Source organism: Ictidomys tridecemlineatus, chromosome 6 (assembly GCF_052094955.1).
Source record: "Ictidomys tridecemlineatus isolate mIctTri1 chromosome 6, mIctTri1.hap1, whole genome shotgun sequence".
NCBI lineage: Eukaryota > Metazoa > Chordata > Mammalia > Rodentia > Sciuridae > Ictidomys > Ictidomys tridecemlineatus.
This window is the reverse complement of record NC_135482.1, coordinates 118,773,898-118,798,934: the sequence shown is the minus strand read 5'-3', so window position 1 is coordinate 118,798,934 and position 25,037 is coordinate 118,773,898. Positions and strand designations below refer to the sequence as shown.

The 25,037-nt window shown below is 35.0% G+C and overlaps 1 protein-coding gene across 5 annotated transcripts in view; it reads left to right on the top strand.

The window, feature by feature from the left end:
* The window catches only part of Atp8a2 (ATPase phospholipid transporting 8A2), a 639,008-nt gene that overhangs the window by 441,886 nt on the left and 172,085 nt on the right, over window positions 1-25,037 (top strand). For all 5 annotated transcript variants that reach the window (XM_078015676.1, XM_078015677.1, XM_005337571.5 and 2 more), the window contains one exon: window positions 23,476-23,550. In XM_078015676.1, coding sequence (XP_077871802.1) covers window positions 23,476-23,550 — 75 coding nt within the window. The remainder of the gene's footprint in view (window positions 1-23,475; window positions 23,551-25,037) is intronic.

Genomic DNA, 25,037 nt, shown 5'->3' with positions numbered 1-25,037 from the left:
ATCAGCATGCTCTTATCAGGTACAACATTTGGCCTTTGTTTTTTGGGGATGTCTTACATCGCTTAGCATATTTTCCAAATCCATTCATTTGCCCGTAAATGCTATAATTTCATTCTTCTTTAAGGCTAAGTAGAATTCCACTGTGTATATATACCACAGTTTCTTTATCCATTTATCTATTGAAGGGCATTTAGGCTGTTTCCACAGTTTAGCTAATGTGAATTAAGCTTCTATAAACATTGAGATGGCTGTGGCATGCTGCTTTTAAGTCCTTTGGGTACAGACCTAGGAGTGGGATAGTTGGGTCAAATGGTGGTTCCATTCCAAGTTTTATGAGAAATCTCCAAAACTCTTTCCAAAATGGTTGTACCATTTTGCAATTCCACCAGCAATGAATCAGTGTACCTTTTTCCCCACACCCTCTCCAGCACATATTGTTTCTTAATTTTTTTTTATAATTGCTATTCTGACTGGAGTGAGATGAAATCTTAGAGTGGTTTTGATTTGCATTTCTCTAATTGTTAGAGATGTTGAACATTTTTTCATAAATTTGTTGATTGATTGTATATCATCTTCTGAGAAGTGTCCAGTTCCTTGGCCCATTTATTGATTGGGTTATTTGTTTTTGTGGTGTTAAGTTTTCTGAGTTCTTTATATATCCTGGAGATTAGTGCTTTATCTGATATGTGTGTGGTAAAAATTTACTCCCATTCTGTAAGCTCTCTCTTAACTTCATTGTTTCTTTTACTGAAAAGAAGCCTTAGAGTTTGAATCCATCCCATTTATTGATTCTTGATTTTACTTCTCGTGCTTTACTCCTTGTTAAGAAAATCAGGGCCCAAGCATAATTTTTTTTCTATTAGGTGCCAAGTCTCTCACTTAATTCTTAAGTTCTTCATCCACTTTGAGTTGAGTTTTGTGCAGGATGAGAGATAGAGGTTTAATTTCATTTTGCTGCATATGGATTTCCAGTTTTCCCAGTGCCATTTGTTGAAGAGGCTATCTTTTTCTCCAATGCATGTTTTTGGCACCTTTGTCTAATATGAGATAACTGTATTTATGGGGGTTGTCTCTGTGTCTTCTATTCTGTACCATTGGTCTACAAGTCTATTTTGATGCCAATGACATTCAGGTTTTGTTACTATAGCTCTGTAGTGTAGTTTAAGGTTATGCTTCATGCTTCTTGCTAACAATTGCTTTAGCTATTCTGGGTCTCTTATTTTTCCAAATTAATTTCATGACTGCTTTTTCTATTTCTATGAGGAATGTCATTGGGATTTTGATTAGAATTACATTAAATCTGTATAATGCTTTTGGTAGTATGGTCATTTTGATAATATTAATTCTGCCTATCCAAGAGCAAGGGGGATCTTTCTATCTTCTAAGGTCTTCTTAAATTTCTCTCTTTAGTGTTCTGTAGTTTTCATTGTAGAGGTTTTTCACCTCTTTTGTTAGGTTGATTCCCAAGTATTTTATTTATGTTTTTTTCCCCCTTCGGCTATTGTAAATGGGGTAGATTTCTTAATTTCTCTTTCAAAAGATTCATCACTGATATACACAAATGCATTTGATTTATGGATATTGATTTTATATCCTGCTACTTTGCTGAATTCATTTATTCTAGAAGTTTTCTGGTGGAAAATTTTTTCAGATCCTCTAAGTATAGAATCATGTCATCAGCAAATAGTGATAGTTTGAGTTCTCCTTTTCCTATTTGTAAATTTCTTTCGTCTGTCTAATTGCTCTGGCTGAAGTTTCCAGGACTATTTTGAATAGAAGTGGCAAAAGAGGGTATAACTATCTTGTTCCAGTTTTTAGAGGGATTGCAAAAGCATTTTCTCCATTTAGAATGATGTTGGCTTGGGGCTTAGCATAGATAACTTTTACAATATTAAGATATGTTCCTGTTATCCCTAGTTTTTCTAGTGTTTTAAACATGAAGGGGTGCGGTATTTTGTCAGATGCTTTTTCTGCATCTATTGAGATGATCATGTGATTCTTATCTTTAAGTCTGTTGATGTGATGAATTACATTTATTGATTTCCATATATTGAACCAGCCTTGCATCCCAGGGATGAACCCCACTTGATCATGGTGCACTATTTTTTAATGTTTTTAAATTCAATTAACCAGGATTTTATTGAGAATTTTTGCATCTATGTTCATTAGAAATATATATCTGAAGTTTTCTTTCCTTGATGTGTCTTTGTCTGGTTTTGGTATCAGAGTAATATTGGCCTCCTAGAATGAACTTGGAAGGGTTCCCTCCTTTTCTGTTTATTGGAACAACTTAGAAAGTATTAGTATTAGTTCTTCTTTGAAGGTATTGTAGAATGCAACCGCGAATCCCTCTGATCTGGGATTTTCTTTGTTGGTAGGCTTTTGATGGCAACTTCTATTTAATTGCTTGAAATTTCTCTATTTAAATTGTGTATATCCTCCTGATTCAGTTAGGGTAGATCATATGACTCTAAAAATTTGTTGATGTCTTCCAGATTTTCTATTTTATTGGAATATTAATTTTCAAAATAGTTTCTGATTATCTTCTACATTTCAATAGTGTCGATTGTGTTATTTCATTTTCATCATGAATTTTAGTAATTTGACTTATTTTGCTTAGCATGATATTCTCCAACTCCATCCATTTACCAGCAAATGCCATAATTTCATTCTTCTTTAAAGCAAGTAATATTTCATTGAAATATATATCACATTTTCTTTACCCATTCATCTATTGAAGGGCACCTAGGTTGGTTCCATAGTTTAGCTGTTGTGAATTGAGCTGCTGTAAACATTGACATGATCCCATTGCTTTGGTATGCTGATTTTCAGATTCATATTTTGTAAATATTTTCTTCAATTCTATGGGTGGTCTTTTTACCTCCCTTATGGCATCCTTTGAAGCATTCTAATTTTGATGACACTCAATTTACCTATTTTTTTCTCCTTTTGCTATTCTAAAAAATCATTGCCTAGCCCAAGATCATAAAAGTCTACTAATATATTTTCTTTTTTAAAAAAGTTTTTTGTAGTTGTAGATGGACAGAATGCCTTCATTTTATTTGTTTATTTTTATGTGGTGCTGAAGATCAAGCCCATGCTAGGCAAGCACGTTGCTACTGCGCTATAGCCCCAGCCCTACTTCTATATTTTCTTGTAGCACTTTTATATGTTAAATCTTAAATTTAGAACTTTTATCCATTTGGGGTAAAAATTATATAGTGGATACCCAACTTCATCTTTTTGTATATGGATACTCACTTGTACCAGCAAAAGGCTGTTCTTTCCCCCATTAAGTTGTCTTCGCACCCTTGTTGAAAATCAAATTACCATAAATGAATGGGTTTATTTCTGGATTTTCAGTTCCATTTCATTGATCTATATGTCTAGCCTCAAAATTCTTTCAATAAAAATGAATAGTGAACACCTTACTTAAGTACTTTACTAAAACTGTGTGGAAAACAGAGAATGGAAAAGTATCTGTAATCCTGTCACTGTAAATGTCTTGCTCTAAGTTCCTTGAGCAAGACTTAGACCCTTTAATTTCCTATGACCATTATTCCTACCTGTTTTTAAAGCCACGACCCTCCCACCCGCCGCATCATGTTGTTTATTTCTTCTCCTATGCATTGGACAAGACAGGAGGAGTCTGGAAAAGCAGCTTGACTCTGAGATCATCTCTCTCTCTCACAGGCACAAAGGAAGGGGAAGAGATAAATGTCCTTTTGTATTTTGTTATTTGGTTTTTCTACCATAAGCCACTGATTTACTATGTGTAAAACTGAAGCTCTTCAATATTATTCCCTTTGTACACATTTAGAGATATTTTCATTAACACTTTGCCTTGATTTCAGGGCAAGAAAAGAGAACATTATGAACAAAACAAAAACATGTATTTTTTCCTTTGCTCCCCAAAGGCATTTTTATACCTGGAATATCTACTTAAAGTATATTTCTACTTAAGTTTTTTTTTTCATCTTTCAGATACCTACACTCAACTTTTAGAAACCTCTGTGGCCATATAAACAGAGCACTTGAAAACCAAACTGGAAATCCATATTTTCAGAGAGCCAAGAGATTTTTTTCTGAAGAGTTCAAAGAGATCTAGAAATACAAATCTCAGAAGGAAGGATTTTGTTCTACTTAAAAGCTAGACATGAAAAGCACATGTAATATTTTTTAAATTTATCGCCCCACTGAATATTCACATGCTACATTTTAAATTATCTGATTTTGACTATGACTTGGCTCATACATGAAATATCCACTTAACATTACCAGGCAGTGCAATAGTGCTTTTAAAAATGAACTGTCTTGTTAAGGAGAAAGCCTATATGGTTTTGCCCTTATAAATTTAACAAGTCTACAATGGAGCTGTTGATTTCCGCCCCCAGACCTCCTGCTGCTCTGTCTTCCTCTGTCCTTTCCCCTCCCTTTTGTGATCTGCCCTCACAACCCTTCAACCTGCTTATATTACTCTCCCAATGATTGTGCTCCTGTCACGTGGCCCTCTTTACTGTTACCTGAAGAGGTGAGTCTCCTCCTCTGTCTAGTTGCACCTCCAGTGCTCTTCCACCTGTAAAAGGCTGGTTTGCCTCCCTTCCAACTCACAACGCCCTGTTTATGTTCTGCAGAGCCCTGATAATCGTATTTGTGTTTCCTTCTGTATTGCTGGTACCACCAGTCTGTCACCCTGGATGGAAGGATCTTATCTATCTTTGCCTGGAATGGAGCCTAGTCCGTAGTTGGTGCTCCATAAATATGTGCCTAATAAATTATCAGAGTATAACCAAGTCAAAGCCCTTGGACATTGAGGTGTGCATATGCGTTAAGCCATAATTATCTGTTATTTTCCTAGGGAACTGACTTCTGGAAGCTCCAACCATTTGAACATGGTAGAGGAGAAAGTTGTTTCAGTTTTGTTTTGCTTTAATTTTTCACTGTTTTGTTTGAGTTTTCCTCAGAAACCACATGACAGCTTTTCTTCTGCTTCTTTAGTCTGTGACCTTCATTCATCATTGACAACAGTGGGGAAAGCATTTCTCTGAATGAGGCTTCTTTCTACTTCTGAGCTCATCCATGTTTTTAATCTTATTACTGATGCATTTTTGCAAAAGTGTGTTCCTCTGGACAGCAAGGTGAAGGATGGCAGTGTGGATGCAGAGTGCTAACTAACGCCACCCCACTCCTCATGTCTCAGCTGATGGTGGCCTTTCCTGGGGGAATCAGGCCCCTCGCACACTTCACTGTCCTTAGCATTTGTCACATTCAGTATGAAAAAGCTACTAACTGTCCAGTCTGTCATTAGTCCCAAATTCAATCCAAAAATCTTGAGATTTAAAAAGAATATATACCAGTACCTGATATAGTAAATGTTCAACACAAATAAATTGAACTAATTAATCTTTTCCAGCTTTACTATGCTGGTACCCCTGATTCATGGATGCATTTCCCAGCATCCATGAATATGTGACTATGTCTGTAATGTTAAATAAATTTCCAGAAAGCTCCATTAGTGTCTCTATGGGAGAAATAAGGTATTAAGAAAGAAAGAGAGGGAGTAGGCAGGACAAATTAGAGTCAGCCTTCAGTTACAGGTCAGTCATTTGGTCTGGGGGTAGACTGTTTGATTCTTTGAAGTTATTGATGTGGTGAAGATGGTATATAATTGATACCATTGGATGGTTGAACTTTGCTAGGATCTTTGGAAAGTAAATATTAAAGGATAGAAGTATGATCATGTTTGCATTTTGTTTCATCATTTTGTGTTCAGCTCGCCCTATAAATTTTGTCCTTGATGTTATGGTTAAGGATCTTAAAGAACTAATCTAATGCAGTTATACAAAAATTTTGTCATTTACTTCACTTAAAAGAAAAACATTGCCATAACTCTATTAAAAGAACCTGTCATCTTAATTAAGTGGCAGCTGTTTTCCTACAGTTTTTTTTTTACCTCTTAATTATATAAACTATGCTGAGTGGGATGTAATAACATGATTTAAAATTGATAATTAGAGTGTGGAATGCACTTGGCAGTGAAATACAGCAATATCAGTGGCATAACTTTGGCAATAGAGAAATACTAAATATGATCCAAATGTCAATGTAGAAATAAATAGTACCAGATAGTCAATGATTTATATAATATCTTTGTTTAAATATAATCAGTTACATTTAACTTTTCAAATCAAGATAAAACCTGTAGTTTATTTAAGTCACAGTACATGAAGGCACAGCATGTGTGTATGTATGCGTGTACATTGTGTGTATTACTGTATTTATATATCATTAAAAAGGTAATCTTCTAGTCATAAACCCCAAAGGAAACCTTTTAGATGTTTCTTCTGAAAGTTATCTTGATATCTCCAAATATTGTGCTTGTTCTACTCCATATCAGTTTGTCCAATTTAGACATTATCTTTTGACTTCTTGTTTCAATGAGTGAGGATTTCCATCTTTTTCTATTGCCTTTTCTCCCTGTCCTCTCCCTTCCAATGTAGTTTTATCTCTGCTTTTAATTAATTCAGGGATGCATGCAAGCTTCTTTAAAATTATGTAAATAATGCTTATTGTAGAACTAAGAAGTATGATTATTTTTCCTATCTTATTCAGGTATCTGTTCTTCCTGCAGTTTCTAATTGCCTTTTTGTCTCTTGCACTAACTGAATTGCACATATGTTTAATACCGTCCATATTTTCCATTATGGTATATATGTTTTCTTAAATCTTCCATCTACCTTCTCTTACCTTTTGAAGCCCACTGTCCTCAAATTCCCACCTAGACTATTTGCTCTGTAGGCCTCTGCTTGCTGCTGAATTTTGCTTTTCTTTGATGCTTCCCAAGAAGACAGAGATTCTGTGATTCCTTGTTTTCCTTGATCTTAGTTTCCTCACACATGTTCATTAAGCACATATATTGATAGATTTGTAAAAAACATTACATGAGCAGTATGTTTCTGAGACATTGGGTAATTAAAAACATCTTTTTTTCTGTGGCTATATTTGATTGATATATCAGATGGATATAAAATTTTAGGCTGAAATCCATTTTGCTCAGAATGCTGTGCATCCTTTAGTTTGTCTCTGGTTGGCAGGAGAGGCAATCAAGGCAATTTTGATTTCCAGTTCTTTGTATTGAAACTCTGCAATGGTTTTCTGTATTCTCTTTATACTTAATATTCTGAAATTTACAAAAGATATATGTATTTATGTGATTTTCCTTTCTTCAGTATGCTTTTTTAACCTATAGACTCAATTTTATTCAGTTTAGAAAATTTTCTCATTTTTTGATAAAATTTGTTTTCTATTTTTGTTTTTTTATACTTGTACATGGTCAGAATGCCTCTATTTTATTTGTTTATTTTTGTGTGGTGCTAAGGATCAAACCCAGTGCCTTACACATGCTAGGCAAGCTGTCTGCTACTGAGCTACAGCCCCATCCCTGTTTTCTATTTTCTACATTTTGTCTTTCTACAGCTTAGTCATACATTATATTTTCTGGATTTATATCCCAAATTACTTATGTTTTATTTAACTTAGATTATCTTATTCTTTCACTCTCTTGGATATTTCCTTGATTCTCTAGCCCTGTTTTCCTTTAATTAATACTGATTTTTTTCTTTTTCATGTGTGTTTTTTAAAATTTCTTCTTCCCCACTTTTATGGTAACATTCTGGTGTAAGTTTATAGATGTAGCATCTTCTATACCTCCTTGAAAATATGAAATAAAATTTATCTGAAGTTCTCTCAGTTTATTTGAAGTCTTTTATTCCTTCATTTATCAATTTATCTAGATTACTTTTTCTGTTTTTGAAAGTTCCTAGAAGCACCAGTGTGTTCTCAGTCTTTCTTAATTGTGATGTTTAATATTTATCTAATAATGCAAACATTGAAATATTGATTAGTATATACATTTCAGATACTAACAAAATTAACATGTGCTCAAATTAATTTGACCTTGTGGTAAAAGGTGACAACTTTTCCATTGCTTATGACATTTATTTCCTTTTTTTTGAAAATTCTTTCAGAAAATCCTTTCAGAAAAACCATGAAATAACAGAACAAATATTTTAGCTAATCTAGATAATGACAATCACTATGCCTGTTCCTTCAAATCCTGTTGTGAATAGGGATCTTTACATTGTGCAATTATAAACAATACATTATTACAATTATAGTGTTCTTACATATTTGTATTATTAATCAAGCAGACATTATATGGAATTAATTCTGAACTTTTTCCAAGTGTCCATGATTGATTATGATTAGTATACTATAGTCAGGTTAATTATACATTAGTTTCTTTAGTGGAAGTCTAAGATACAAGTATCTACAGCAAGAAACGATATTTTGAGAATTTAACTCCTCATAAAATGCATTCCATGCTGAAATTAGTGCCTTCAGCAGGTGCTGGTACCCTGCTACATTAGTATTCTTAGACCTTTCAGCAGGATTGAAAAATATTTCTGCTGGTTGTTAAGCTGCTATTCTAAAATAATAAGTACATAGAGACTTAAACTAGACAAGATGTTATATCGATGCCTTAGAATTATTTTCAATAAACTATGCCCTTTTCCAAATATTTAAAGGCCATAATTAAGCATAAAGCAGTGAAATAGCCATAATAGTATCTGGATTGCTGAGAATTTATTATGGCATCCTTCTGAAAATAAAAGTTGAAAGCCAAGAAAAGGGAGAAGGAGAAAGGGAAAAGCATTAAACAATGTTGTTCCCTGTGAAGCTCTGAGTAGAATTCACCAGTATCAGTCTGCCCCATATTGACAACATTCTAAGGCCTGGAATGGATCTGTATTGTTGACTGAGAGAAGTGATATCTCCCATTTTAATTCTTTCTGAAAATAGAGCTAAGTCTATGGAAGCAGATCACAGTTTGGGACCTATGATGAAGTTGATGCTTCTAAGTATGAGAAAATAATACAGGTTGACTATCCATAATCTGAAATGCTTCTAAATCCAAAACTATTAGACCATCCACATGGCATCACAAATGAAAAATTCCACACCTGAACTCATGTGACCAGACACAGCAGGTACACCAAATACACTGTATGAAATCACCTTTGGGATATGTGTCTAAGGCACCTATGTTTGAAACATAAGTGAATTTTATGTTTAGACTTGGGGCCCATCCCCAAGATATATCATTATGTATATGCAAATATTTCAAAATATGAAAACAATCCAAAACAGGTTGGTACCAAGCATTTCAGATAAGGGATGGTCAACCTGTAGCTAGGATTGTGAGGTGTGTCAGCTGGGATAAAAGACAGAGGAGGTGAGTGTTTTCACAGTCTATAGCAGTTTTAGCTTTTTGTCATCTCATGTAGCTGTAAAATTTAAGTACCATTTATAAAAATTTACTGCAAAGTGCCTTTTCATTGCTTCTGTCTCTGACCCTTGACCTATAAATGTGGCTGTCACCCGAAGCCCACCATGACTTTCTTCTTGCCTTTTCTCATAGATCTCTCATTGGGTGACTTCTACTCTTGTGGATGTAATTATTGCTTCTTTTCTAATGCTACAAGTATTTTTCCTAACTGAAACTCCTCTGAACATCAACCTTGCACTTTGAATTTTTGCCTGGAGATACATTTGATGTGCCTCCAAAGTAAATTCATCTTCCACTTGGCCATCTTACCACTGAGCTTTACCTCTGGTTGTAATTATTATGGTCCTTCTAGTCTCCCTTCAGAAGACTCTCAGAGTCAGCCTTTGCTGCCACCACCCTATGTTAGTTTCACTGATGAAGCCCTCAGAGACTCTCCCTCCAAAACAAATTGCAACTGGGATTCCTTTCATAACCCTCTAGTCAGCCTCCTACACTTTTCTGTTAGGTACACTTTCACAAAGGTCAGTGAAATCATGCCACCCTCCCCCTGCCACCAAATGTGATTGCTCTGAGCTCCCAGTTAGTATAGCATAAAGCATCCCGGGGGCAGGTGAATACTCTAGGGGAGTCCAGGCCCTCCACAGTCCTTCACTTCCATTGGCACTTCCGGCTCTTTTTCCCCACCTGCCTCTCCACAGTCAACAGTTAATGCTTTATAAAAGGAAGGGATATATCTCACCTCTTCAGAATCTTACTGTGGGGCCTGCTCTACAATACACAGATGTCTCAAGGACATGAACCAAAGAGACAACATTTAGTGAAAAAGATCAACACACCTCTCCCGCTGCACACAGTGATCAAGGATACTTTGCTTCTGAGGAAGAGTCCAGAGAGAACTTTGGTGAGAAATACGGAAGGCAACTGCCCATTATTTCTTTTTTTTTTTTTCTGCCCCTTATTTCATGTAGACACCAAATTCACATAGGTCAATCTGAATCTACAAATGAAAGCTCAGAAGCAAAGTAGTCATCATATATATTATTATATAAGATATATAAAGATGCATATTTAAGTGGATAATTTAAAATCATCAAAACTTTTCGGTACATACAGCCTCTGCATGTACTTCCCAGAAGTTAAAAAACATAATAAGCAATTCTCTTGAGTAGTTTAAAAATACCTTTGCAGGTCAATGGTTTCTGTTTTTTTACTTTCAGAAAGCTTTTAAAATGACCTAATCACCATGTCACCAGATTGATGAGGTCGAATAACTTTAGCATTAGAGCACTAAATATTTTTGGCACGTGGTATAGAAGAAGTCTAGAGTACTGATGGATCTTCTCTAATGAAACTGAGATTATTGTTTATTATGTGAACTAGATTTGTCAGGGCTTAGATCTGTAGAATGAACAATAGTGATGCAGATGATGCTGAAAACCTGTCTCAGTCTAGCAACTGATAAGTTCTGCCACAGTCACATGAACTAATGGGCCAAGAAGGATGATGCAGTTCCATCTGTCTCATTAAGAAAGGCATTTCCAAAAAATTTTACCTGTTGTTTAATAATAGTCAAAATGTGTTATTTTTATCAATTGTATACCACTAATAATTATAATGAAAACTCAATCCACAAGAACTTTTAACACTGAGAGCTATATAGTCACAGAAAATTTAAAGAAAATGAATTTCCCGTCATTAATTTTTGTGATGTGTCAAAAAGGTGTTCAAACAAAATTACATTAAATCAGGATATAGCTGTGAGAGTCAAGTGGAATGGAAAGCAAATTCAAGGTAAAAGGAATGATATAAAATTTCTCGGATTCTGCAATCTGCATTTGGGGTAAAATTGGGAGTTCATAACCCACTTCAATCTAATGTATGAAATATGATATGTCAAGAGCTTTGTAATGTTGTGAACAACCAATAAAAAAATAAAAAATTTAAAAAAAAATAATAAAATAAAATAAAATGCACTATAGATAAGGAAAAAATAAATAAATAAAATTTCTCACTGTTCAAGAAATTTCTGTTTGTATTTCTTTAAAGTGGGTTATGGTGAGCATCTGTGGTATTTAGAATGTATTGACTGCATTAAAAATAATGTACATTTATTTTAAGTTTCAATATGTACAATATACCAGAAACTAACTCTTCTTTAATTATTTAACTTTATCATTAAAAATTTGAAATGTTACTTTGAAATATCTACTGAGATGAAAGCTACTGGTAGATCCAATGAAATTGCCACCAAAATTCTAATGACATTTATTTTTCAGAAATAGAAAAATTCATCCTAAACTCTTATGAAATCTGTATCAACTTCCAATTAGGAAAAAAAAAAAGAAAGAAAAAAATGAAAGGGATGAACAAAGTTGGGGAACCCACATTTCCTGATTTCAAAACTTACTACATAGATACAACAGTCAAAATAGTGTACTACTACCATATAGACAGATAGGAAGACCACAGGAATAGAGAGACTAGAAAGAAATCCTCAAATAAATGGCAAAATGATTATCAATGAGGGAGTAATAATTGTCATTCAATGGGAAAAATATGGTCTTTTCAGGAAAAGATTCTGGTAAAACTGGATACCTGTATGAAAAGAATAAAATTGGACCCTCCTAAAATTACACAAAAATTAACTCAAAATAGACTAAAGACCTAAAACAATGAAAACACTTGGAAGAAAACAAGTTTCATGACACTGGATTTTTCTGGACATGGCATCAAAAGTACGGGTTAACAAAAGAAAAAATAAATTATGCTATCAATGGAGTAAAAAAAATATATGAATATACCACAGTGAATCTCACCATCATGTATACCCACAAGATAACTATTAAAACAAAAGAGCAAAAGTAAATAGCAGAAAGATCAGTAGAGTAGAGGGAAGGGCACAGGGAGAGGGAAGAGGGGAGAGAAAGAGGAAGTCCTGGGGACTGAATTAGAACAAATTATTTTCCATTCTCTTATAATTATGTCAATGTGAATCCTAAAGTTATGTGTAACTAAAAATAACTGATAGAAAAGTATTTTAAAAGGCAACTTATAGAATAGAAGAAAATACTAACAATCATATCTGATAAAGACATAAAATCCAGAATATACAAAGAACCACAATGCAGTAACAAAAACCCAATTTAAAAATTGGGTAAAAGAATAGATATTTCTCCAAAAAAGGTACATAAATGGCTATTAAGTATATGAAAACATACTTACTATCATTGATTATTTAAGGAAATATGATCAAGATTACAGGGAGGTCCCACTTGTCACCCATTGGAATAGATATCAAAAATATTATCAAGGCCAGGCGCAGTAGCACATGTGTATAATCCCAGTGGCTTGGGAAGCTGAGGCAGGAGGATCCTGAGTTCAAAGCCGGTGTCAGAATGCTGAGGCACCTAACAACTCAGTGAGACCCTGTCTCTAGATAAAATACAAAAAAGGGCTGGGGATGTGGCTCAGTGGCTGAGTACCTCTGAGTTCAATCCCCAGTTCCCCCCAAAATATGTGTGTGTGTGTGTGTGTGTATACACACACATCATATATATACACACACACATATATCAAAAACGTCATCAAAAATGACAAGCATTGGTAAAAGTGTGGGGAAAAAATGAATTCTTTGCATTGTTGAAGGAAAAGTGAAATGATAATAGCCACCGTGGAAGACAGGACAGCTGTTCCTCAAAACATTAAACATAGAATTCATACGATCAGGAATTTTGTTTCTATACACAAAAGAACTGAGAACCTGGAACTTCAACAGATATTTTTGTCCCAGTGCTTATAGCAGCATTATCCTAGTAGCCAAAAGGAGAAATAACCCAAGGTCCATCTATGGATGAATGGATTAAAAATGTGGTGCGTACATATAATGGCATATTATTCAACCTTAAAAATGAATGAAATTACAATACATGTTGCAACATGTGTGAATAAAACTCTGCCAAATTAAACAAGCAAGACAAAATGGAAAAATGCTGTGTAATTCCACGTATGTGAAGTAACTAGAAGAGCCAAACTCATAAAGATAGAACATAGAGTGGTGGTTACCAAGGACTAGAGAGAGAGGCTGGGTTACCAAGGACTAGAGAGAGGGGCTGTTGTTTAATGAGCTTGGGATTTCAGTTTTGGAGGATGAGAAAGCCAGCGGTTAGGCAGTGATAATGGTCTCCCATCAGTGTCCATGTACTTAATGCCACTGAAAAAAATGGGTATACCATTTTCAGACTTGAAAATGGTTAAAATGGTAAATTCTATGTTGTGTGTATTTGACCACAGTAAAAAAAACAAAATTTAATGAGATAGGTTTTTTTTTTTTTTTTGGATTTGCAGATGCATAGATATTTAAATTTCTCTTAAGGAATATATGCACAGCTGTTCACGTATTTGGAGAACACCTGTTCATATCCTTCATGGTCTGAACCTTTTTCTCACTTTATTTTCCTTGTTCTAACCACCTGGCAATTCACACCTGCTACGCTGATGTACAAGTTGCTCCCTTCGCTTTCAATGCCCTTTCTTCCCCACCCAATTGCATTAGACCCTTCAAGATGCATCCCAAGAGGTTATCACCTTTGAAAAATGTGCTGACTCCTCCAGATAGGACCTATCTCTCTACAATGTCCCCAAAGAACTTTGCCATGCCTCTGATATAACTCATGCCTGTCCCCAACCAGACAGATTCTTTAAGGACAGAGATACCATCTCACTCACCTTGTACCTCCTACTTTTAGCATCGAGCATAGTTTGAAACAGGGTCTTAGCAGATAGTTCAATAATTGAATTTTTTAAAAAACATGTAATTCTCTCTCATAATCCTCCTCTGAGACACAATTTTCCCCTCTACTTTCCAGAATGAAAAAATAAAACCAAAGAAATTCTTCACCTTACCCAGGCTACAGGCTCACTGGGGCTGATGGGGGTGGAGGGACAGCATCAGAATTTTGCTTTCTTCTGACAATCCTGGTCTGTGGAGCCAGGTACTAAATCTTACTGTCAATAACTTAAGAGCATTGCTTTATTGGTTATAAAACACATGTTCTCAAATATGTGCCATAGGTTCTGCCCATAAATGAAATGATCTTATACATATTTCTGCTACCCCTTGCATAATAAGCCCCCCGCCACTGTTCCAACACCAGGAGGTTGGAAACAGCTGTGTCATTAATGAACGATAGCAGATCCTAACCAGTGACCTCCAGATGAAAGACTCATTATTTCCTTACTGGTCTCAGGAGCTATTTGGTCCCCTAGCATGCCAGCACGGGATTTAGACTGAGGACTCTAAGCCTTGAACTATAAAAAAGTTTACGTAGTCCTTGATACAATTTGGAGCGATTACATTCTATTGTGCCAAGAATTCCTTATTAAAAATCAATTTAATTGTACATACTCCATCTGGTGGGTATTATGGTCTTTTATGGGGGAGAGAGTGGACACGATTCTGTATTTACCTGATGTTTCATAGTATAAGCATGTAATTTTGCAGAAAAAGAGGTATTTTTGTAGTGCCGAGAAATGAGTAATTAAAGCAACTTTAAAAATGTTTACCAGACTTCTTTCACTAATTTTTGTGACTTAGAGCTGTGAGATTCAACTTCTCACTTCTTTGAGATTTTAATGGGAAAGCATAATAACGATAAAAAAATCCTAAATAAATTTATATATTCATAGCCTATGCTATGTAATAGTTTCTATTATATACTTTTCACATTGAAATTCTGGTCCTTTTAAATATAACCTAGCTTGTCCTATTATTATTAATTTGAGTTTTTATGGGTTTTTTTCTTCAGTGCTGGAGAGCAAACCCAGAGCCTTGCAGGTGCTAGGCAAATACTCTTACCATAAGTTCCACCCTCACCCTCTATTTGTGTTTTAAATTCAAGAAATTTGGATAATGAATGATGATAAGTTTATTTTTGATTGTCTAATGTATTGATATTAACCATGGTTTGCAAAAGATTACAATATGTGTGGTTACAATATTACAGGAAAATATTTCCAATTAGAGTGATTGTGCTTTATCATACAAAGTGGGGAAGATTTTGCCATTTTTCTTAAAACAGTTTATACCCTAAAAAAGGACCCCAGGGTTGGATGAGTAGCTCAGAGGTAGAGTGTGTGCTTAGCATGTACAGTGCCCTGGGATCAGTTCCTTTCACCACCAAAATAATAGTAGTAGTAGTAATAATAATAATAATAATAATAATAATAATAATAATAATAATAATAATAAAGGATCCCTTGGCTTCTTTAACATTTAAGTAGATCTGGGAAATTGTCTTAAGTTTTTTGGTCTACTTATATGCTTATCTTTGTGAAATATTTTGTTCATGTTACAGACTTAAAATATCAACATAATAAGTTAGCAATCATAAATATTGATTTGATTTGATTCTGAATTGCCTTTACTTAAATATTTTAAAAATCACTTATTGGTTATGTAGAATTTTCTATTAATAGCTGAAGTCTATTGAACACCTTTTTGATAGAAGCCACAGTGTCTTTCATCTCTGTGCCCAGAATTCCTCATTTGTGAAATGAAACTAACCCTACTTTGTAAGGACTGTGACAAGGTTTAAGTGAGATAATCCATTGAGAGTGTTGTGAAGTTCTTGGAACAGAGTAAGCAATAAATATATGTGAGTTTTTATCATCATCAAAAATAACAGAATAACAATTCTACAAAAATATTTTTCCCATTTGTTAATTTTAAAAAATGAAGTTTAGGAAATAGTTAAGAGCCCAAATATACCTGTCCTGTGCTTACCCTTATGTGAGCTTTTATCTTTAACATTAAATATTAATATTCTACATGCATTCTTTTATTAAGCACCTACTGTGTATCCATCTAGGTGCTATATCCTGGGTATGCAATAGTGAGAGGAATTTATATGATCTCTAGCCACATGGGGTAGACAGATAACAATGCAAGAAAAATTAGAGAATGTGACAAGCTGAGAGGAAAGTTAGCATCATGTATCAGCATGGTGCAGGGATAGAGAATGGCAAATTATTTCTTTCTTCGTGTTTTTCTTTAATGTTGAAGTAATGCTTATTCTTTGTAATAGTGATACAATGAGTAAAGCAAAAATAATTTGCCCTGTCTACCTTCTTTTTGGCTCATGTGATCAGTAGGAGCGGTCTATCCAGCTTGCCATGCTTTTTTTTTCCAGCTCCTACAAACATATAACCATGTAACATGTTTTTTGTGTAGTCTTACAAAATATGACTGCATATACATTGTTCTAAGACTTTCCTTTTTTGTTTGCTTGCCTTTGGAAATCCTTAGAAACTTTACAGGTATGTGGTGTTTGCTTCTAGCATTTTATCTGTCTAAAATTGATCCAGCAAGACACAGCTTTGCACAGTTTATGGGTGAGGCTCTGCCTGTTCATTACAATATTTTATCTAGTCTCCATTTAATTCTAGTCTCTCAGTTTCATAATTTATTGGATAAAAGGTTGTAGAAGCAGTTTTCAGTGTGTTACTACTACTATTATTTTTAGTTCTTCTGGCAACCCTTGCTCTATGATACATCCCTGATTGTTCCCCTTGGTTTCCTGTCTACCTATTCACCTTACCTCCCTATTTATTTATTTTGTCTTTTCTTTTGTCTCTCTTGTACTCTTGAAATGAGTCCCTTCATTTCAGTACACATAGATTTAACATTTTTAAAGGTTCTTAGTATTTTATAGATTCACCGCAACCACCCCCTAATAAAGAACTTTGAGGTCTTTTTCTGTACCTTTTGTTTTGTTTGGTCTTCTACCAACAGTATTGCAAAATGACATACACTTTTACCTACTAGTTCTTTAATTTGATGAGACATGGATTTCCAGAAGTAGAGTTTCTAGACAAAGCATATGCTGGGGTTTTTTTTCCCCTTAATACATATAGCCAGATTAAATTTTTTAAAAAAGGTTGTTGGACTTTGACTTTTAAACAAATACCTTTAATGCCAATTATTCATCTCAGACCTGATGCACAAATTAGTAGATCATGATATTGCTCTTTCAGTGAGAAACCTCTTGGCTAACTTATTTAACTATTCTCTGTAGGGTACTTTTCCACTTCCACCCTGTACCAGGGATCCTAGAAGAACAGAGTTAATGGAGGAGCTGGCCATCCCTTCCCCAGTTGAAACGGCCGTCTGTTAAGTGTGTCTGCTGTTAGTTGAGAACCTGAGAGCAGCAACAGGTACAACCCATCGAGGTTGTGCAATGGCAGCAGGACCTCCAGACAGGAGCCTGTGCAGTTAGCCAAGATGGTTACTGCGTTTTTGGCAGTCAGGCAGCAGTGAAAGCAAAGAAAGATCTTTTTCCAAGGAGGAAAAGCCATTTAATAAGTTTGGGTCAGTTTGCTCATAACAACTCTACATTTGAGGACCAAAACCCCAGGAGCTTGGCAAACTGCAATGCTTGGCAGGTCTCCCCACCAACCCACCACGTCTGAGGCTGTCCTGCCAGAACCTGGCTCTCTGGGCTTCGACTGTATTCATTTAAGAGCATTCCTAGTTAACAAGAAAGTTAAGGCAGAGGAATCTTTCCCTCCATTAATCCAAAAGAGTAAAATTTAGTGGCTGTAAGCAAGCTGCCATGCAAGTAACTGCATGGCAGGGCGAGGGACAGGCCATCTGTTTGCATTGAGGACTGTGCGTTTGGTGTATGCGGCTGGGAACGTGTGGCCCACCGAAAATGACATTCATGTTCAGGAATTGGGTGGTGCTCTTTCTTGTACATGAATTAACATTTGTATATGACTAACTAGTGTGAAAGTCTGATTTTATAGTGTGTCAGAGAGGCATCGTGTACCTGTCTCATGAACAAATAAAATAAGAACATTTGTATGAATGTTTAAAAATACAGTGCGTTCTCATACTTTTTCCATTTCACCTATGGAAACCCTGCCAAAATGAAATCAAGATTGAGTGTTTACAGTGGAAGAAATAACCAGCTTGTGGATTTTGAAATTAGGAGGTGGGTTGTTTTTTTTTTTTTCTAGTGTGTTTTGTTTATTTTCATTTTCTTTCTTCTTCTTCTTTTTCTCTTCCAAAACATTGTTACAATCAAATAAACAGATCTGATCATCTAATGATGGATGATTTGGACACAGACTGAAATTGAACTGGAAATGTTGAGAATAAGCTTGTTTATACTTTTCAAAAAGCAGCAGCACCTGCAACCGATAAAATTTAGTGAGAACATATCAAAAGATTTGGAAGAAACATGGCCATGATAGTACCAATGTGGTCAATATCAAAGCATCAGCTGTTTAGAGGCAATATCCCAACACTTGACCCATCAAAAACATTAATCCAAAATGAAGAGTGAAAAGTTTTACATGGTTCAGGATTGTTCGGAACAATGTCAACAAGGTCAATTTAGGGAAGGAGATACTAAATTTATTAACATTTCTTTTCCTCCTTATTGTATGTTTTTAACAACCTGACTTTCTTGGTTATGCAAAATTCACTCTAGGACTTGAAAATAATTCTGACTACTCGTTTATAAAAAATAGACTGCTACTTCAGGATCTAAATTTGGGAAGTTACTAGATTCACTTCCAGTGCTGCTCTGGCCTCTAAGGAATAGGACCTGTGGTTCTACATGTGAGGTCATGATATAGGGGAATTATTCAGAAAAGGAACCACAGCCCCGTACACACAAACATAATCCCACCTTCATGCAACAGGCACAAAGTAAACACTATTACGACAAGCTTTCTAAGTGCTATCTGGCTGACCCAATACATTTTATCTTTAATCCAGTGGTTTTTTTTACAGTGGCACAATTGACATTTTGGATCAGATAATTCTTGTAGAGGGCTCTCTCAAGCAATGCAAGATGTTCAGGAGAATCTTTGTCTTCTATTAACTTGACAGTGGCGTGTTCCTTCAAGCTGTTATTATAAAAATGATCTCCAGGTATTGGGAAATGTCTCCTTGGAGGCAAAATTTCACTCTTACTCAAGAATTTTAACTGCCTGAAACAAGTATATAAGTAACATGACCATTTTTTAAAATTTCAAAAGAGGTGTAAGAGAATCTCCCTTTTTCCACCTAGAGAATATCTCTAACTGCCTGGAGATGATGAATACTAAGATAGTCTTTTGTATGACCCAGAAAGATGTTGTCATGCACATGTGTACATACATCTATTTTGCACAGTCAGGACCATTCAACATAAGCCTTAATTTTTTCCATTTTAATTATATATCTGTGAGCTTTTTGTATGACAATATGTACATATTTTTATCCCTCTATTTAATGTCTGTAAAGAATTTCATTATATGGATGAAGTCTAATTTTTTAACCAGCTGTCTGTGTACATGCCATAACTAAGTTTTCATTTTTCCAAATGATGCCAAGTAAACACTCTCATGTTTTGATGTCAAATGCTACATGATTATAACTGTAAGATAAAAATTAAGAGTACATCTTTAAAAGTGGAATTACTGGGTCAAAGGAAAAGTACATTAAACATATTTGTAGACAGTGTTGTATTACCAGTTAATTGCCTTTTCTGCCTGAATATATTGAAGAGTTAATCTTATAAAATTTTAAAACTCAGACTGGAGATGTAGTTCAGAAGCTGAGCATGTGCATAGCATGTGTGAAACCCTAGAAAACCCACAAAAACTTAAATTATAATTCAGTAATTCTCATAACGGGATATGCATGGGTATTGGTCTGTCTGTATCTGTTGTTTGCTTTCTTTCCTGAAACAAAGGATGCTCTCTTTTGGCTAATCAAGATTTTAGAATATTTCAGGAATTTTTCTTCTGTTTTATCTTTGAATATATTTTTTAATATATTTGTTCTTTTTTTGAGAAGTATACTTTTTTGGAATTTTTTTTATTATATTTGAAAGATTATTGTTTCTCTTAAAAAAACAATATTAACACTTTGTTCTTTGCTTAGCATTGTTTTATTAAGACCAGCCTCCTATTCCTAATTTCATCAATGTCAATTCTGATTTTTATTCCCTTCTCTGTGGCTTTAATCTGTAACATTAATCTTTCCTTATTTTCTTCCTTCTTTAATATCTTACACATCTTATTTTATCTCTTGTTTCAGAGAAAAATAATTTTCTTTAGCTTGTTTAGGCTCACAAAAGGTATTTGAAAATTTCTTCTGCCCCCATGACCTGGTTCTTCCGTAGAGATTATTTCATATGCACTTATCTTATTCTTATTTTTTCTGTATTATTATTATTTTTTTAGGACGTCTAGAGGAATAGGGTTTCAAAGTTGTCTTCAGAACACTTTCTCATCAAATTTTCTGTTTCTTCTCCACTGGTCATCTGTCACCTTGCAGTAATAAGTACCTCCCCCGCTGCCATTTTTTCCTCTTGGAAGAGGAGCCTCTATGCTTCACAGGGAATTTATGTGTGTTATGAATTTTCTGTTGGATGATTTTGTATTTTGTCTTCTTCAGTTTACCTTGATTAGTGTCTGCCAAGTTGATTGTCATGTATATTTCTACTATGTCCTTCCATTCTCCCTGTTTGATTCTTAAAAATCTTTTTAAAAATTATATATTGCCCTCTAAGTTCAATTTGCCTGCTGCACTAAATTTGTCCAGAGACCTCAGTCACTCCTTCTCTACTTCTATATTTTGTCCTCTAATTAAAAAAAAAAAAAAAAAAAAAAAGGAGTTGGTTAGCTATTTTTCAGTTGTTTTTTTTCATGGAAGTATTTCACTCTTAATCTATAGATTATGCTTGTTATGGACATATTACCTTTTATTTGATCTAATCACATATTTATTAGTATCCATTCTATATCATATATGGTTTTAATTAGCAGTCTCATTGGTTAACTGAAAATGGTCTATCCTACTTTTTTCTTCTCAGTTTTCATTTGTTTTTGTTGATTTGAGTTGATGGCAGGGGAGGAAAGGCCACTAGAAATATCACACCATACCCCCTTCACCAAGACAACTTAACTGACTAAGCAATTTAATCAAATGCTTACTAGATATCCATCAGTGTGGCTAATTATTTGAATGGAACTCAGAAGTATAGAACAGTCTTGGGAAAATTAATTGTAGACCTTTGAAATGGTTTACAGATATATTTGAATCAGATGTGTATCCAGGTACTTATTGCACTAAAAGTGTGATTCAAGTATTGATTGCCAATGTCTTGAGTGGTAAAAAGACAATAGATTGAAATTGTGGGTTTGGGGATGGGTGGTGTTTGAATCAGTGTTGTAAGAATATTCTGAGTGTAGAACATAGCATGAACCTTTGGTTCTCAGTTGTCCTCCAGTATTTCTTCATCAGGCCTCTTTGGGACTTCTTTGGATGATAGCAAAATTAAGAGCAAATTGGATTTTTTTGAAAACCAACAAGCTTATCTTGGATTCAGGAGGGAGTCTCCTATTTGATTCTTTAAAACTTGGGTATGAGATGATGAAAGCTGTGTTTAAGAAAGACATAATTGAGTGATTGAACCGAGACACTCAATTTTATCCCACTGGGTCTTGGTGAGTCCCTATTTATACCATGTGTTGTAGTGGATATGGCTATACATAAAGCAGCAGAGGGAATGATTTCTGTCTCCAGAAACTTGGACTGGTGGAGTTAGGAAGCTGATTTTGAAAAATATTTGATTTAGTAAAATTTCAGTGCCAGAGTTGATTTCTACTCAGGTTATTAGGGTGTAGTTATTCTGTTTTGAATTAGGTTCTACCAAAATAATGAATTGAGTCTACCATGAGTTAGCCTAAAAGCAGATTCCATGATGTTTTCATCAGCTCTTTCACTGCTGTGACCAAAAGAGCTGACAGGAACAATTTTAGAGGAAAAGTTTATTTGGGAGCTCATGGTTTCAGAGGCCTCAGTCCAAAGATAGCTGATTCTTTTCCTAAGGGCCCCAAGTGAGGCAGAACTCATGGTGGAGAGTATGGCAGAGGAAAACATCTTAAAATGGGACCAGGAAACAGAGAAAGAGAGAGTGTGTGTTCTTTTACCAAAAACAAAATATATAACCCAAAGGCATGCCCCCAGGGACCCACCTCCTCCAGTGATACCCTATCTGCTTACAGTTACCACCCAGTTAATCCCTATAAGGGATTAATGAACGCACTGATTAGGTTAAGGCTTTCATAACCCAATCATTTTATCTCTAAACTTTTTTGCATTATCTCACACGTGAGTTTTTGGGGGGACACCCGGTATCAAAACAATAACACATTATTTGTATGGGATTTTTAAAAGTCTGCCCCCAAATCATTAATATCCTATCATATCAAATTAGCTGCACGAGAATGTTTCCCCATATTCTGTATTTGCTTCCTTTTAAGTCCAGTTTTTGCCCACCCTCCTGCAGACTCACTCCTCTTCCACCTCACTCTTACTGCCTCCATATCTTCTTCTGATCATACCTGAGAGATCTTTCCTTCTCTAAGATCATTGTATTTTCTTGTTTTGCAACACTAATTAATCCCTGACCCTTTGTTCCGTAGTTATTTTTATGTTAGTTTTGCCTAGTCAATCATAATTATAGACTAATTGAAGACATGAACAATATTCTAACGTTTTATTTATTTATACATTCAGTGTTGCTGCAAAAGATGATGAGAGCCTGTTTCTTTCATATTATTTGTTTTAATACTGGCCAAGGAAGAGAACATACAATTATGGAGGGTCAGTATTTTGTGAACTAAAAACACACATAACCAAGAGAGGAGTGTTTGCTGTTGTTTCTTATTTATGACTTTTATCTATTTGAAAGTCCTACAAATATAAATCTTATTTATCAAATCAACTTTACAGGAAAAAAAAAATAACATGAAGTTCAGACTCTTCCAGTCCATGAGAATGTGTTGACACAGACAAAGTAAATATAAACCCAATTATTTTGTTTTAAACTTTATGCATATATCTTATAAAACCAATATGTCTTAAATATAAATTTTTCTTAAAATATTAATATTAGTGATATTGGGAATTTATATCCTATGAAAGAACAACTGCTATGGTCCGGGGGCTCATTATCCCTTAGCAGCTGTGTCCAGCTGGTGGTCCACATTCCCCACTACTTCTTCGGTGAATGGAAACGTTTAGGTCAATATTGATATAAAACTTCATGAACTTTCTTCTCTTTCAGCTTTGGTTCGCCTTTGTTAATGGATTTTCTGGGCAGATTTTATTTGAACGTTGGTGCATCGGCTTGTACAATGTGGTAAGCATTCTCCACCTCTCTCTGATAGCATGCAGGACTTCGGGGACATTCCTCCACTGTTTATGTCTGGGAAGTGTATCTAAGTCAATCATCTGTGTACTTAGCAGGCAGCACAAATATATCTTTAGAGCCTTTGTTGCTCCAGCACATCCTGCAGAAGCCCAAACTCTCCACACATGGTTTCAATCATAGCAGATCATTCTTGAATAACCCATGAAGTTATTAACCCATATATCTTGATAATAGACCCTTGTTGCCCCCTTACTGAATGCCTGCTCAACAATTCATGATTTTAGCTCAAGTTAAAATTTCTGAACTACATCTAAACTCACTTTACTTCATAATTTTACTTCTGAATTCTTAATTGTAGACACGAAAATATAGAATATGTGACCACTACTGTCCTTTCTGGCCTTCCAGAAAGAGTATCTTTCCTTGTAGAAGGACATTTTCTTCCACAGTTGGTGTTCAGATGATGAGTTCTGATTTCCAGCTGTCATGGAGAATTGTAATCAGCTTATTTGGTAATTTTCATGATTTCCAAGTACTTTTCATATTACTTGACTGTGATGAATTCAAAAGCTGGAAATTAATATAAACTATAAGCTGAAATGGCTCCGTAGCTGTTTGGCTGGCTGGCTTCTTTTCTTTCTTTCTTTCTTTCTTTCTTTCTTTCTTTCTTTCTTTCTTTCTTTCTTTCTTTCTTTCTTTCTTTTTTTAATAGGAGGTTAAAAAAAAAAAAAAAACCTGAGAGGCTTGTTTCTGAGAGCTTTAGAGACCCCAGAATGGCCCATCTCTAGATGATGATAGAGTTGCTCTTCTTGCTCTGGACTTTAACCCTGGCGTCCTGTGCCCCATGGGAGTTTCCCTTTCTGAAGCAGCCATCACAGATAGGTGTAGATGGAAGTTACCAGACATGCAATAATATAACTTGTGATGCTATAAATATTTATAGTGTGTATATACTTCAGTGGCCAGATATTCATGCTGCCCATACATTCAGCCCTCATTTTTTGAGTAGCGCCCATGTGGAGTGCTGGTAAAAAATGCTGAGTACATCAGTTTACCCTAATCCCATGTAACTCACAGGTTCAGGGGGTCAGAGGTGCACTTAGTCAGTGGTGAGGCTGGGTTCAGATCTTGAGTTGAATTGTGATGGCCCATTAGTATCTGTGTTACTGGCTACAAAAATGCACTATGCTTTTGTGCTGATGCCCTAAAAGACAAAGACAACTGATAATGAGAGAAGAACTACGCTGACATGCTGGTAAACCTCCTTTAACAGCTTACTCCACAGTTAGGGTCTCAAGGGCTTCCTTTCTATGTGCTAAAGGGAGACTAGAGATCATTAGCTTTGTAAGACTTGAAACTATTTTGAGTAGGTTAACCCATTTTGTCCCATTGTCCCAGATGCAGAACATCTGTGAAATCTTATATATAGGATATAACATACCATATGATTATAGTAATAATAATATAATTATATA